The 14456-nt window shown below is 47.2% G+C and overlaps 1 protein-coding gene across 1 annotated transcript in view; it reads left to right on the top strand.

The window, feature by feature from the left end:
- The first annotated feature begins 8518 nt into the window (after nt 1-8518).
- The window catches only part of FBN3 (fibrillin 3), a 113531-nt gene continuing 107593 nt past the window's right edge, over nt 8519-14456 (top strand). Inside the window, 3 exon segments of the mRNA XM_042794583.1 lie at nt 8519-8651; nt 11466-11572; nt 11575-11768. Of these exon segments, the coding sequence (XP_042650517.1) occupies nt 8534-8651; nt 11466-11572; nt 11575-11768 (419 nt within the window). The 5' untranslated portion in view covers nt 8519-8533.

The raw sequence follows: 14456 nt of genomic DNA, 5'->3' as shown, positions 1-14456 counted from the left end.
CAGGAAATGGAGGGATCGCCTTACTCCTGGCAGGAGAAAGAGGCAATTTTCATTCTAAATAAGGCAGCTCCCATGTCAAAAGTTCCACAGTGAAATCCCACTGCACTCACTGCATGGCTTTTTATGAATAAAATCTTAATAAATGTCCAGTGCTTGATTTTTCGCAGCAGACTTGCCTGGCTTTGATCTACACTTGCCTGGGCTCAGCACGGCTGCTGCTGCCTGCCAAGCTAAAGAGAAAAAAAGTTACTTTCCTTAGGTTTAAATAAAAGTGTGTTTTTTTAAACATCTTGGCTGTTGAGTTGTGTGTTATACATCATGCCTCGGCCCCGTCCCTCCTCTCCCAATCCAGAGCGCACACTGAAACAATTTCCCTGTGGTTTCCCTCCTTGGTGGAGTCGAATTCCTAGAAAACAAAAGGAATGTTGCAACTGTGGTCACAAGCTCTAAGACTCCAAATCTTACACATAGGCGGGAGCCTTGGCTTGAGCAGGACACTGATAGCAACTTATCGTGAGCGGGTACCTTGGGTTTGATCCTTGCCGTTGGCTCTAGCGAAGGAGATGGGTCTGTGCTTCAGTACACATCCCAGTTCCCACAGGAACATAGTGCCTCCCACGTGTGTGCAAAATCAGGGAATATTTCTACAGCCCTGGGAAAGGAGTAAGGGTCTGATGGCATCTGTTGGCCCCTTGCCCCCATCCCTGAGGTCAACTCAGATCTGCCTGTGACTTCCAGAGGCAAACCCATCAGGATCTGGATCTGACCTGATCCTGTCTGAACGCCCCTGACTGAAATCCAAAGTTTCAGGATGGGTACAGAGTCTCATCCAAGTTAATCCACATTGAACTCAGGCAAAGCTGACAGAGCCAAGAATGCATCTTGGGGGGGCTCGGGCAGTGGCCCACAGCCCAGCTGGACCCCACTTTCCTCCATCTGCCCCAGAAGGCCAATTCAGGGGCGCTGGTGGAGAGGTGGGCTGGTAATGGGACCCTCATTCCCACGAAAGAGGTAATGCTACTCTTTGGGCTTGTGCAAAGCAGTGTGACAGCGGTGTCAGCACGGTCACTGCCCTGCGGCTCTCTTCTTCCAGGTGTCACAGCATTCTGCTGCAGCAAACCAGGAAAGCCCTGGGAAAGAAGCAGTTGGGAAGCATCATCTGCCCAGGCATCCCGAGCACAGGGCTGTGTCCTGCCAGCCAGCACACACTCCCCGGGTGGGACCCTGTTCTGTTGCTGAGGGAAGCTTGGACTCTTCTCATCACTCTGGAATGACTCCAGGTGGACTTGAGCGAGGCCAGACCTGCTGCAAAGGCAAGGCCACTCCAGGATCCACTGGTGTCTGTGGGCCACCCAAAATAGCGGTGGTTCCTCTGCCAGCTTGGAACTGAGCAGTGACAGCATGAGCAGAGACCAGAGGATTGCTCCTGATCTGGGTGTCTAGAAGACAGCCGCCCTTTTCTGCCTGACCTCAATCTTTTCTGCCCATCACGAATGAGCACAAAATCTGGACAAAGACAATAAGTAAGTGCCATCCACTGCTCAGTGTTTGGCATTTCAGCAACTCTGGTTTTCTCAGGCCTTTCTGCTCTTGGAAATCTATGAAACAACAGACCGCTTTAACTATTAAAATGCTCTTGTTTTTTGCATGAGCAGCGGCAGGACTTTTCACATCCCACTCTGGGAACCGTGAGCAACAGCGAGGCTGATGGCTGTGAGCTGCTGTTAACACATTACTGTCCTGCACCCCTCCCACTGCTGCCCTATCCTTTCTCCTCAGGTTTGACTCCTTTTGCCTCTCTCCCACTGCTACCAGCACCAGCAGTAACATCCCCCCACCAATGCCCCAAGTGACTGGGTTGCTCAGTGCAGCAGGAGGTGGTTGTTGGTCCCTTCCCCTGTCCCTCTGCTGCCTGTCACTCGCTGTGCTAAAAGTCCAGTGCCTGTCCTCATGCTCGGGGCTTCCCATGCGACACTCCAAGCAAACTTTGGCTTTCTAGAATTACCATGATTAATGGTAAAGTGTGCCCAGTGGGGACGTTTGCAATAACAGATTCCCATCCTCCCATAAATCCTGCTATAGACCCTCTTACCTTGGAGAAGATCTTACTGAAGAACATTTTTTTCAGAAAAAACAACCAACCAAACTTGCATTTGTGAGGGCAGCTCCTCCAGGGCTCACCCCAGGCAGCAATGGTTGGATCTGGAGACTTTACACTGCTGTTTCGTGCTCGGGTGCAATGCACCTGGGTTATTTTAGGTGTTGGTCACAGAGTGATCCCTTGGATTGTTTTGGGGTTTGGGGTTTCTTGGTGAATTTTAAAGGATGTCTAGACAATGTGTGGGAGTGGAGATATGCAGTATTCTAGGAGGTGAAAGCCACTGCTGTTTCCCATGGTCAGTAGATGGGCTAACTTGCGTTCTGGGGCATAAACTGTCACTGACCCAGGCGGACGGCTGCCTCCTATTAACTGTCCACCAGCTCGGAGAGTGATTAATGAGGGAGAAAATTTCTGGAGGTGACAGTAGATTCATTGCTGTGGAGATCAGAGTCACATTTTCATGCCAAAGGCAAGGTACCGGAACATCATTTAACCCTTCCCCTCACCGGCTACACTGCTCTGGCATTAACTGTGGGCAGCAGTGCACAGCACAGCTTGTCCAGCTCTTTTAAACATTAGACAGAAATCACCTATTCCCTGGGCTCATCCATTCCCTGCCACTGGCTGCGTGAGTAGAGAGTTCACATAATGAATCCTAGCACCTTGATGTCCACATGGAACCTTTTTTCCTATATGTTTTAAGCAAACAAATGTTACTGGACTCAGCAAAAGGTGATGCAGGAAAATGATCTGGGCTGAATTATTTAGAATGTTAGATATGATTATAAAAGTGTCTGGTTTGATGTTAAAAACCTGTTGATCATCCTAGACTGTATGCTAAACTGGAAACCAAGTGAAAGAGTTAATGTTGTAGAACAATTTCCCTGAGGAAACCTTTGTCTGAATTTGTTCCTGACTCTTTTTAAATGCTTCATGTGGTGCTGCTGGCTTCCACTTTTGATCTTAAATAAGTTATGAAATCTGATGAGAAGTTTCTGGAAATTCCCTGCATCTGTTGTTGACTCCTATTCACTGAAGAGGCATGTTTCAAAGGAAGATGGCATCATGCCCCATTTGGGGGGGACAGAAGTTGGAGCATGGAGAGATGTCATGATTCAGCAGACATGGAAAAAGGTGGAACTTGTCTTTTGAGCTCTGTCTTGATCTCATAAAAATCACTTATATTGTAGAACACCCAGAAACAACATCAAAAGCATATTGACTAGGTAATATTAAGATTACGTGGCACTCACGCTCTTGGGATTTTTGCTGAGAAGACTTTTGCTACAGGAAACTCACATGTCCCTTGCCATGTGTCTGCCCTGGAGACTGCCCACAGGCCATCTGCCCAGACTATCTGACGTTCCACTGCCTTGCCAGGTTTCTCTGGATATGGGTCCCTGCATGCATGGCTGCATGGCTCCCGCCAAGCCGGCGCCGGAATTGCAGGGTTGCTGGTTTGTGCTGCCAGCAAACCCAGCCTGGAAGACAACCCTGGAGCTCTGTTAGCTTGCGGTGAAGCAGCTTCAGGGGATGTGTCTTCCCATTTCATTCCCCAGCTCATCTGAGCCTGGCCTATCTCTGGACAAGTCCTGTTCTTAGAGGGACAGGACTCTGGCCACGTTCAACCACTCTGGAGCGGCTGGAAGAGGAAGGGATGCTCTGCAGGTTGTTCTGGGCCCAAGGGACATCCAGGAGGAGTCCAGGGTCACAGCTCCATCCAGGACAGAGCATATTTGGCCCCCTACCAAGGAGGAGTGGAGCCCACCGCCACTTTTGCACAGGCACAGCTATCACCTGGGTTCTTAGGATCCTTCTCCTGGCCTCCTCCACCACCACCCACTGAGTGGCTGGTCCCAGTGACCACAGCTCTGCCCATGGGCAGCATCCCACGCCTTGGCACCGCAAAACTCTTGGGTAGTGCAGGTTTACCAGCCATGTCTGCTTCACCTTACCATCCTCAGACCATTTTACACCATTTCCTTTAAATAAAACCTTTTAATTTCTTAGTTTCCAAGCTAGAGTGAGGAGCTGTGGGCTTGCCAGGACACAGCCTTGCGGGGAGCTTGGAGCAGCAGCATAAAGCCCACATTCCCTGACCTCAGTTCTCAGCAAGAACCTGGACACAAGAGCCTGATCATGATTTTTTTAAAAATGACATCACGATTAAGAACTGTTGCTGTCCTGACAGCAATTGTGTCATCTTGCAAGAAGCAACATGTACTAATTATAGCAAATGCATTTTTTAGATTACACCCAATTAAGTCAGAAATAGGAAAGTTACTTTAGCTCAGCTTTGTTTTATGTTTCTGACAGTCACTGATGTGACTGAAGACTTGATCTACAGTTTTGTGCATAAATATAGGAAGCACATGTAACATCAGAACTGACACTGATGAGAGAGAGAAAAAGCCAAATTCGCATCTCTCATTATACTCATAAGATCCTGATATCATGTATTGCCCAGAGAAAGAACCATGAGATAGCCAAGTCTAGCATTAAAAAGGAAATGAAGTTAACAATTGTCTAGGTAACTTTAAACATCCTCCCCTGTGCATTTTCATGATTATAATGACACTAATTAATGAGGATCTCATGCTATTTTTCCATAAGAATGTCATGTGCAGTGCATGCGATACCTGGAGGTCACCAAAAAGAAGAGATGGGATCTTTTTCTCTACCCTGTCAGGTGGTCATATGTATTATTTATTGACCAAAGTTCAGTCTAGGCACACACAGACATGGCAAAAATTCCTGGACCAATACTGTGAAAAACTTGTAAATCTCTACCGAGTTTGTCAAATAATTTTGACAGATAATTAATTATTTGCAAATCTTTTATTTCACTAATCATAAAAATATATGCTGTACTTTTTCCTTTCAAAACAACATTTTAGGAGCTTGAATAAATATAATAATTTAAAATTGATTAGAAACCCCTCCAAAACCAAAAGTGCATTGTTTAAATTCAACTTACATGTTCATGTCAAGCTAAACTGTTCATCAAATCACCCCTAAATGACTCTTCCTTTATCTTCCTTTATTTTTCAGTTTGTCCAGTGCAGCAAAAAAATCAATTACTTGCACAGCTCTATTCTAAGCACATAATTATTAATAATTATTAATTACAAGCATTTTTCCACTGTGCTTCACATATTAAAACTGGAACACTTCACAAGTAGTTTATCTTCATGACAACCCTGTGAACTAAGGCGGGACGTTACCCCGTTTTACAGGCAGAGATCTTAAACACAGTGCAGTTAGCATGAAGAGACATTTGCTAATTTTGAGAGACTGGCAACTGATTTTTTTTTTCTGTGATATTAATTTTACAGCAGCTCACATGCTTTCAGAAAGGTTTGGGCCCTTGGAGATTTCTTTGGGTATGATTTGGAAGCCACAATGGCCAAGCAAAGAAATTTTCTTTAGCTTAATTGTGGTTTTCAGTTAGGCAGCCTTAGTTAAAGTAGTGGTCATTGTTCCTGCCCTATAGCAAGCTTCGCAGCAGATAGATCTGTCATGTGATTGATACTTATCTCCCTTTATTCCTACACACAGAGATTCTCCATTTGACTCTTAAAAACTGCAGAAGGGCAGCTGCTTTTTATTTAGGCTGATTTTACGTGGGCTGGTTGGGAGTGTATTTAGCCATCCTACTGCTCCTCACACTTCAGAGCTTTTCCCTTGCAGAGTTTTCTGGACCATAAAAAAAAAAAGGCAGCTGAGAAGGAGCAACTGTTCCACCACTTCTTGGTTCCTCAGGGGGCTGATGTGCACCCCAGTGTTGCCTGAAAGAAAGAAAGAAGACTTTTCCTCCAACTCCCTCTCCCATCCCCAACTTGAGGTCTGCTATGGAGTTACACTGGGTGCAAACAGCAGAGGTAGGTTACACACTCTGGGTATTCAGTTGCCTTCTCTGCACTGCCTGGGACCAGGTAGACCCAGGAACGATTGAGGTGAATATATTATTGTGTGTAAAAGCAATGCCAAAACACTCAGCCACCCAGGGGGAAAACAGATGGGGAGCTAGACAAATGTATACAAGTGTTTGTAACTCCCTGTGGCCGGCAACAAGCATTTGATGGCAGGGAAATAAAAAACTGGTCGGAGGCTTGAAGGAGACTTTGAAGGAGATCTTGCTGGGATGCCTGAATCCTGGGGCTTGCTATGCCCTAATCACATGCAGCTGTGCTGAAAAGCCCTGCTCTAGAAAATCAGGGAGGGAGCTCAAAGCATCGTGTTCATAGAGGTTTGCGTATGTTGAGGGATTAAAATGCTTCTTAACCCTCCAAAGTGGAATGCAGGAAAAAAAGTATATTTCCCTTGTGTGCCAGTCGTTTGTAGGGCTGTGTTGCACTGCAGCCCTCAGCGAGAGGAGAGCAAATGTACCCAGGAAATGTTAATTAAATATGATTCTGAGATCAGTTACATGTGAATTAACAGAGGAAGTGGACTGAGCAGGATCATGCCAGAGGTGAGACATGGGATAGCATCTATTTTAAGCACAAAGAACAGTTTTCACTAGCCCAGATACCCTAGACCATAGATTCAAATAAAATCTAACTGGCATTACAAATGCTTCCCAAAAGTAAAGATCTGTGATTGATTTAGCACCTGGAAAAGAAACAAGAAAACTTCTCCATTTGTGTAATATCACCTGCTCTGGATACTTGAAAGCCTGTTTTTTAAAATATTTGGTAGTCAAAAGTTGCAGATAGATTTCTGGGAGCTTCTGCAAATATAAGAAAGACCCTGTGTGCATTTTTAGGTGTCAGAATACCTTTAACTATCCAGTGCTCACATAAATGTGATGAATACAATATAGAATTCAGCAATGATTAAACTAGACTAGACTGGAAAGGGAATCTTTTGCCTCACCAGTTGTCACCAACTTGCAGTACCGTTGAGAGGGAGGAAAATGTAGGGGTTTTGTGCTTTCATTGCTATTCTGTTCTGTATGATGTCCCAGTTCTGCCATTCTCAACCAAGTTACGTCCACATTTATTTTAAACTGAAATAGGTATTGCAGGGTCAGACCCAGGAAATAGTTTTTGTATCTTGTTGAGCTCTACAGAGCGCTGCAGACGTGTTGACAGAGCTGCATTCCTTGCAACGCTCCATTATTGGCTGCCTGTGAAAATGAGCTCTGCCTTTTCCCTGTTAGTCTCCACAAGTTTGCTGCTAATTAGGCTGAGCATCATTCTGACTTCTATAAAGCTAGTAGGGGGCTGATTAAGAAGAGCAAAAAGAACAAAAGAGGCAGCGAGGACATTTCAAAGAGAGGCAGGAGGAGAAGAGATGACAGTCTCCCTGTCAGCTTGAGGCTTGCCCTGGAATTTCTGCACTTCAGTGAACTGATCCGATAGCTGCATTTGAACCCTTATCTGCTGGGTGTAAAGAGGTAACTGAGCTCCGAGCCAGATGGTGGGGTAATAAGGAGGTGTTCGCCTCGCCGGCTGCGTTGTGCACAGCCGTTTGGGTTCCGTTTGGTGCGGAAACTTCTCTGAACCTTTTTGACCTGAAGGGCAGCTTGATTTGGGCTTTCTGGGGTGACTTGTGGCACACCAGCCATCCCCGCTGGGGTACTTCCACCTCCCGGAAAAGTTGTGGGTGTGCAGTGGCACAGAGCAGAGGGAGCTCAGAGAGGAGGGGAGGCCATGTGCGTTTTATTATTTAAAGAAAAGCCATCAGTTATGATTCCTAAAGCAAGAGACAGAGGAAAGATTTTATTTTATTTATTTTTTGCATGGAGCAAAAGAGGGGAATTAGAGCTGACATTTAGACAACATTCTTCCTTAGAAGAAAGACTTAATATCACCAACTTTTAAAAAAATATATATTTATTTTGAGAAAATGCTCTTAACTTCAAAGATTTTCTTCTCTGGAGCCAAGATAGCTTTTGAGTGTGAAGGTCCTGGGCTGGGTCACCTATCCTTCCAGCCTTCTGTCTTAATTGATTCACATTAGTTATACCAAGTACAGGAAAGTGATCAGGAAGAAAAGTGCCTTGAATTTTTTTTTTTTTTCTCTACTGTTAAGACAGCATCATTTAAAAAAAAAAAAATTAAGAATAAATCCCACATGGAAAACAAATTATTTTTCACCAACTCTTTTGATGTGAAGTCACTGTTACTAATGCCCTTCTGCCTCCTGCAGCTCCAGCCTAAATTTGGGACAAGCAGTCACCACATCCAGCTGAACTGAAAGCATTCCCCAATTAACTGAACCAAACGAGTTCTCGGCTCAGAAGGAATGGTTAGGTGATAATCATGTCTGCATTCAGACGTCTCTTGCTAAACCCAACCTCTCCCCCAGCCCCTCCTTGAAGTTAAAAACTTTTGGCTGAAGAATGCGGTAGGGTTGTCCTCTTGCTACTCCCACTCCTCCTGCACCCCTTTCTCCGCCGCAAGGCCCTCCCCCTGTCCAATTTGGATGAGGCTGTACCTTTTCTTCTCTCCTTCAAGAGTGAGGGTTTTATTCCCTTCTTTTCTGCCCAGATCTCCACTAAACAAAGGAGCTCTGGGCACATCATCAGTTCCAGGACGTAAAGGTATTTAAACAGTTTCAGACTAAATCCAGAGCTGCATAGCTAAGAGCTGATTTCTTTCTCTTTATCTGCCTAATTGTTTGTCTGCCTAATTGTATTTTATTGTGTTTTGCACATTTTTTTAAAGAAATTGATTAATTTGCACACTCAAAGGCATGTTTTTGAAATGTCTTTCCTGATTCCCTCCAAACTTGCAGATCAGGTTAAAATTGATTTAGTGATTGATTCTCTCTTTGCTTTCTCAATGTATTTCTTACAAGTGGTGTTTGATGGAATTTCTCAGAGCTGAAAATAATTTTTGAGCCTTTTTTTTTTTTTAAAAAAAACCCTCTCTTGATGGTGTAAATGACTTTTCCATACTCTCTTAGTAAGACTTGTGTGAACGCTCTCAGAGTTACGTGCCTGTGTATTGATCATTTGTCATGCTTCTAATTTCTCCGTGAGGAAATGGATGCATCTGCACTTTCTTCAGTTTAAATTTTTGCACGAAGGCTGGAAATCTGAAGTGCAAAACTTTATGCTTTTTATTACTTCTTTTTCCATCTTTTCTGTCCCTCGGGAGCTCTGGGACCAGCGGAAACGCTCTCCCTTTTGTCTCGCTGAAGATAATCATATCCCAGCTTTCAGCAGACAGGCGTGTGTAGCGAAGTAGCAGAACTCTTACGGCTGCAGGAAGGGCAGTTTCTTTGTCTCTGCCTCTGCTCCCAGCCCTGCCTTTTTCCTTCCCACTCTGTCTTTCTCATTCACTGCATTTGAAATATTAGAGCTTGAAAAATGCATGCCCTCAAGAGCTGTGAGATTCCCAGCTGGGACACTGGGAGCAGTGAGGGGGTTTAATTTTTTTTTTTTTTTTTTTTTTTTTTTTTTTTTTTTTTTTGGTTCAGACACATTTTCTGTCTTGTCTGGGCTGATTTTTTTTTTTTTTTTTTTGCCTGCTTTGGGGCTGGGCTGGAACGGGAAAGTGCTGCTGTGGGAAAGCAAGGGGGACAGTTAGGGGAGGCTCGGGGGCCCTGTCCCTCCCCGCAGGAGCTGACTCGCAGCCCGTGCCTCTCGCAGCAGCAGCAGCAGATTATTTCCACTCTGGGGTGGAGAGGGGGAGACCTGTGAGGATTTCTCCCCGAAGGAACAAACTTTTGGGGTCTCAAGGTGAGAGATGCTTTTTGACCCTCCGCCGGCCAGGAGGAGGATGGAAGGAAGGGATCCCCGGCCCCGTTTTCACAGGCTGAGCTGGGACATTTGGGGAACGAGGGGGGTTGATGGGGTTGGGGGGGGGGGGGGGGAGGAAGAAGAGGGAGCAGGAGGAGAAGGGGGTACAGTCTGTGGGGCACGTTCCTCCACGATCCATTTTACAGAGCCTTTTCACCGGGCTTTCTCGCGGCCTCCCGGCCTTACCTCCCTGCCTGCTCCTGGCGCCCACACCAGCACCCTCAGCCCGAGGCCGTCCGCCACCCCGGGGTGTCACCGGGCAGCACTGTCGCTCCCGGGGGGGGCTGTGCTGTGCTGGGGTCCGTACCCTTTTGCCCCGCCAGTCCCCAGTGCCTGGAGGCTCTCAGGCTCAGGACGGCTGCAAGGACTAAAATAAAGCTGCTCCAGAGATGGCTGTGGGCTCCTTCTCCCCTCAGCGCCCCATGGCGCGGGCTGACCCCCGGCTTCCCTCTGGGCCCTGCCCCTCGGCTCTGCTCGTGCTGGCCCTGGGGGGAAGCAGGGATCATGAGGTTTTTTTTTTTTTTCCAGGAAGGGGCCTCGTTCATCAGGACGGGGTAGAAAGTCTCTGGGGGCTGAGGACCTGCCCTGGAGTCATTCAGGGCCAAACTCTCCATCTGGCCCTTGCCCAGCCATGGCCATCTCGTAGGCTCTGTTGCTGGCCCCAGCCCTGGAGAACTGGCCATGCTGTGCTGGCCCCAAGGTGTGTCCGCAACCAGAGGTGCCAGGGGTCTCCTTGCTGCCTCCACTGGCCCCTCCACAGAGGCTTTGGACACTGCAGCTTCCTCCTCCCCATGGCCCCTCGTGCTCAGCTGCCTGTCTCAGCTCTGGAGCCCTCCTTCTACATCCCCCCGGCGTTCCCAGCCCTCCACCTTCTCCTCTGCCCCTTCACCCTCCATGGAAACTGGGCTTAGCTTAATGTAGCATGTCTTCGTGCTCTAGCCTCAGCTCACAGTCTTCCACCTCACTCCAGCTCACTATGATCCTTTTTCCTACCTCAGCACTGGTGTACATGTCCCTCTGATAGGTTTGCCAGCAGACTACTCCCCTCAGCCAGTTAGAACTACCAGGTATCTGGGAGGTTGATTTCCAGCAACTGATGTCCATGCCGTGGCCTGTCTGGAGTATGATGCAGTAAAGCAGAGCTATGCAAGCTGGAAAGATGGTCCATAAACAGAATCTGCTCTTTCTTGAAGTTCTCCTCTTGCTTTGCAGCCCTGCATCTCCTGTTGCTCCTCTGAACTAAGGCATCTGCTGAGGTCAGTGTCATAACCCATCACCATGGGCAGGCCCAGGACAGATGTGCTTTTGTCACTCTTCATTTCTCCATCACAAGGGCAGGAAAACAGATGCAAGGGCCAAACCGTGACTCTTGGAGATCTCCTCTTGGTTTCCAGCTCTTGAGAAAGAAAGGTTTGGCAATGCTGTGGTAGGGAATGACAGTGTGAACATGTTGGCTGCACGTACAAGGAGCCAAACTCAGTGTGACTGTAAGACCCCACTGTATTAACTCTGGGGAGGGGCCTCCTGGGATGACCAATCATTTTAAAAATATGCAAGCCCTTAAGAACACTTGTGTCTCTCTCTTTCTCTTTCCTCTGTTTTTGCTTCTAGAAAGGGAACGGCAGGACGGCACCTTGGCACTTAGGGGCTGCTGCCAAAAAACATCTTCCACCAGGGCAGCAGGGACCCTCCAGCTGGAAGAAGATTTCGGGGCAGCCGGGGGAATCAAGGAATCCGAGCCATCATGGGGGTATTATGGCTGGCCAGGTTCATGCTGGGATGTACAGCGGTTATGTACGTGGAACAAGCCCAGGGTCAATATGAAGGGGACTTGCAGACAGACAGATTTGCAGGCTACGAGGAAAGACAGCCAGCAAACAGAGTGAGAAGAAGAGGCCAAGACACTTTACGAGGGTATGTTTAATGTTCTTTTCTATTTTACAAACCAGGAATTGGGTTATTATCATAGCACATAGAGACATGCTTACAGCATTGCCTTTCCTTGAGCCCGGGAAGGAGTTTGCTCTGCAGACCTATGGTAGGAGGAAAGCTCATGCCACAGGGGACAAAGAAGCAGACTCCCATGTGAGCAGAGCTGTGGGTGGAGCAATGTTGCTTTGTTCAGGGCATCACAGCACCTTAGGGCTCCCTTGCAAGGACTGTAAGAGCCATCCACACCCTGCCTGTTTGTGGGAGGGATGCGGCACGTTTGGCTGGAGTGATGGCTGTGGCTGGGCTTTCCACCGTCACTAGTGGGGATGCTGGCAACTCAGGTTTTGACCCTGGAGTCACCTTTGGCTCTCTGCTACCAGTCAATGCTCTGGGCTGTATTGAGAAGCTATTGCCTTTGATAGCTGCTTTTACAAGGTGATTGTTGCTAACAGGCAGGTGTCACACTAAGTTCCTTGTTGTGCAGCACAGTTGTGGCTTGTGGTCTCATCTATAGATAAATCAGTGCAAGAGTTGGACCCGTGAGCGTTTTCCACCTGAGGAGGGAGACAGGGCTCAGCTAGAAAATCCTGAAGCTTGTGCTGGAGCTCAGCTGTGTTTGCATGCTCTCAAGATGGTTCCTGGCCCTGACATTGATTCTGGGTTATTTTAAGTCTGCCTGGCTGTAGTTCTTGGAAAGCGTTCCTGTGTCAGTGGGCAGAATCAGAGCAGAACGTGATACACGCGCGAAGCCTGGGCTGTGCCAGAGTCCTCCGGCACTTGCTGGGGAATGCTTCTTGAATGGGATGGAGTGCTGTGCTTTCAGCCCAGACAGTCAAATGTGCCGTGTTTGGGCTGGAGCTGGAACACAGAGCCTGGCCGTCGAGCTGCCAGGGGCAGGGCCGTGGGGCTGGCGGCATCTGCTCTTGGAATTCAAACGTGCGTGGCCACTCCTTCCTGCTACGGCGGATTTGGAAAAGATGGACAGCAACCCTCCTGGGGATTTGGTCTTCTCAAAACTGGCCACCAAAAGCAGCCATTAGCTCACTCGCTGGGTAGGGATACCCTATGTCTCCCCCAGTGCAACCCATAAGCACTTTCTTCATGCTCCTCTCCGAGTTCATCATCCCTCAGATAAAACATCCCAAATCTTTATGACTAACGGGGATGAAGGCTGTTTCATGAAAAGGTTGGGATGACGGTCTACCAGATCCAGAGACTCTTGTTCAGCCTGGCTGCCCAGGGCTATACATGATTGATTACCGTGCTCATAATGGGGATAGAAAGGATTGAAAGGACTTGATGTGTGCATGGGTAATGCTGTCTCATGCAGCCCTGTGAAGAGAAAGGAAGGGCAGAGCAAGGAAATTATGAGTGTTTCCATTCCCCGTGGGACCTGGGAGAAGGTCACTGGTGTCCAGTGGTCTTATGGCACTTAGTGACTTAGGTTGCCAGATCCTGTTTTCAAAAATGATTTACAGCTTAAACCCTTTTAACTTCTAGTGAGTCTGAAGGGTCCAAATCCCAAGCGCACTTTAAAAATGAAGCCCAGATTCCCAAGTTAGAAATAACTTCTGAAAACTCTTCTCTACTTTAAAGCTTCAGACATGGACCAATATTTAAGTAAAGTAATACCAAATTATCAGTTGTGTAAGTTCTTAGTGGCCACACAGTAAGTTTGAGGCAGGATCAGAATCAGGCCTGAAGTGCCTGGCTCCCAGTCTCCTGCAGAGAGCTGAGGACCACGCTGCTACCTCCTTCATTTTCTCTTCTGCTTTCCTCATGCCCTCTGAAGCAATTGCTGTAGGGAGAGAAAAAAACCCCACTGGGATAAGTGCAAGGTCTGTCTAAGGAAATCTGTGCAACTATAATTTAAGACAACTGAAGAATCATTGTTTCTTGGCCCTTGGGAGAGCAATCTTGTTTCAAGGGAGGGAACCGTGGTGGGCAACACAGGGGAAGCTGGCAAAACTCAGAGTGGCTGGAGCTTCTGCCCCAGGCGCTTCCCATGCTGTGTGTCAAGTGGCCCTGACAGTCTCCTAGGTTTTGGGTCCAAATCTCTCCTTCAGGATTTCCAGCCCTTCAGCAATCATTCTTTAAAATCTCTACTTTACAAGCAGAGAAAACCACTTGAGATGAGAAATCTATTGAAGAGTGATGTTTTAAATAATGTTCTACTGGGCTTAGAATGCAGCTACAGATGTCACCAGCTACAATGCTGTAGATGGGTCTGGCAGCCAGTGGAAGCTGTCTCCTGCAGAGCCACAGACCCAGTAAATTTTGCTGTAGATTCCCCAAACAGTGCTAGTCCCTCATCTTTCTGCTCTGGTTTATAATTCTGGAGAGCTGCAGCTGTGGATTAGCATCTTCCCTGACCTGGGTTTTACTGCCTTAAGGATTCAGGATTCTTTGCTGCTGTGAAATTTAACTGAGTTTGCTACACTTCTCTGGGAAAATCAGATAAGTCATAATTTAAGCTTTGGTTCGCTCACTGACTAGCACTGCAGTAGCAAAAGAAATGAATGAACAGTGAGTTTTCTTGGTGGAGCTTTAAATGTAAAGGCAGGTAGGGTTGTCTTTTTAAATTTGGTGTTATTTTACAACATAGGCGTGCAGGTGGCTTATCTCGACTGTTGCGATTTGTGGGATCATCTGTTGTATAATGCCACACCT

The sequence above is a fragment of the Tyto alba genome, unplaced genomic scaffold (assembly GCF_018691265.1).
Source record: "Tyto alba isolate M040663 unplaced genomic scaffold, T.alba_DEE_v4.0 Super-Scaffold_20000042, whole genome shotgun sequence".
In the NCBI taxonomy this organism is placed as follows: domain Eukaryota; kingdom Metazoa; phylum Chordata; class Aves; order Strigiformes; family Tytonidae; genus Tyto; species Tyto alba.
The sequence above is the reverse complement of the archived record's forward strand: the minus strand, read 5'-3'. Positions and strand labels throughout refer to the sequence as shown.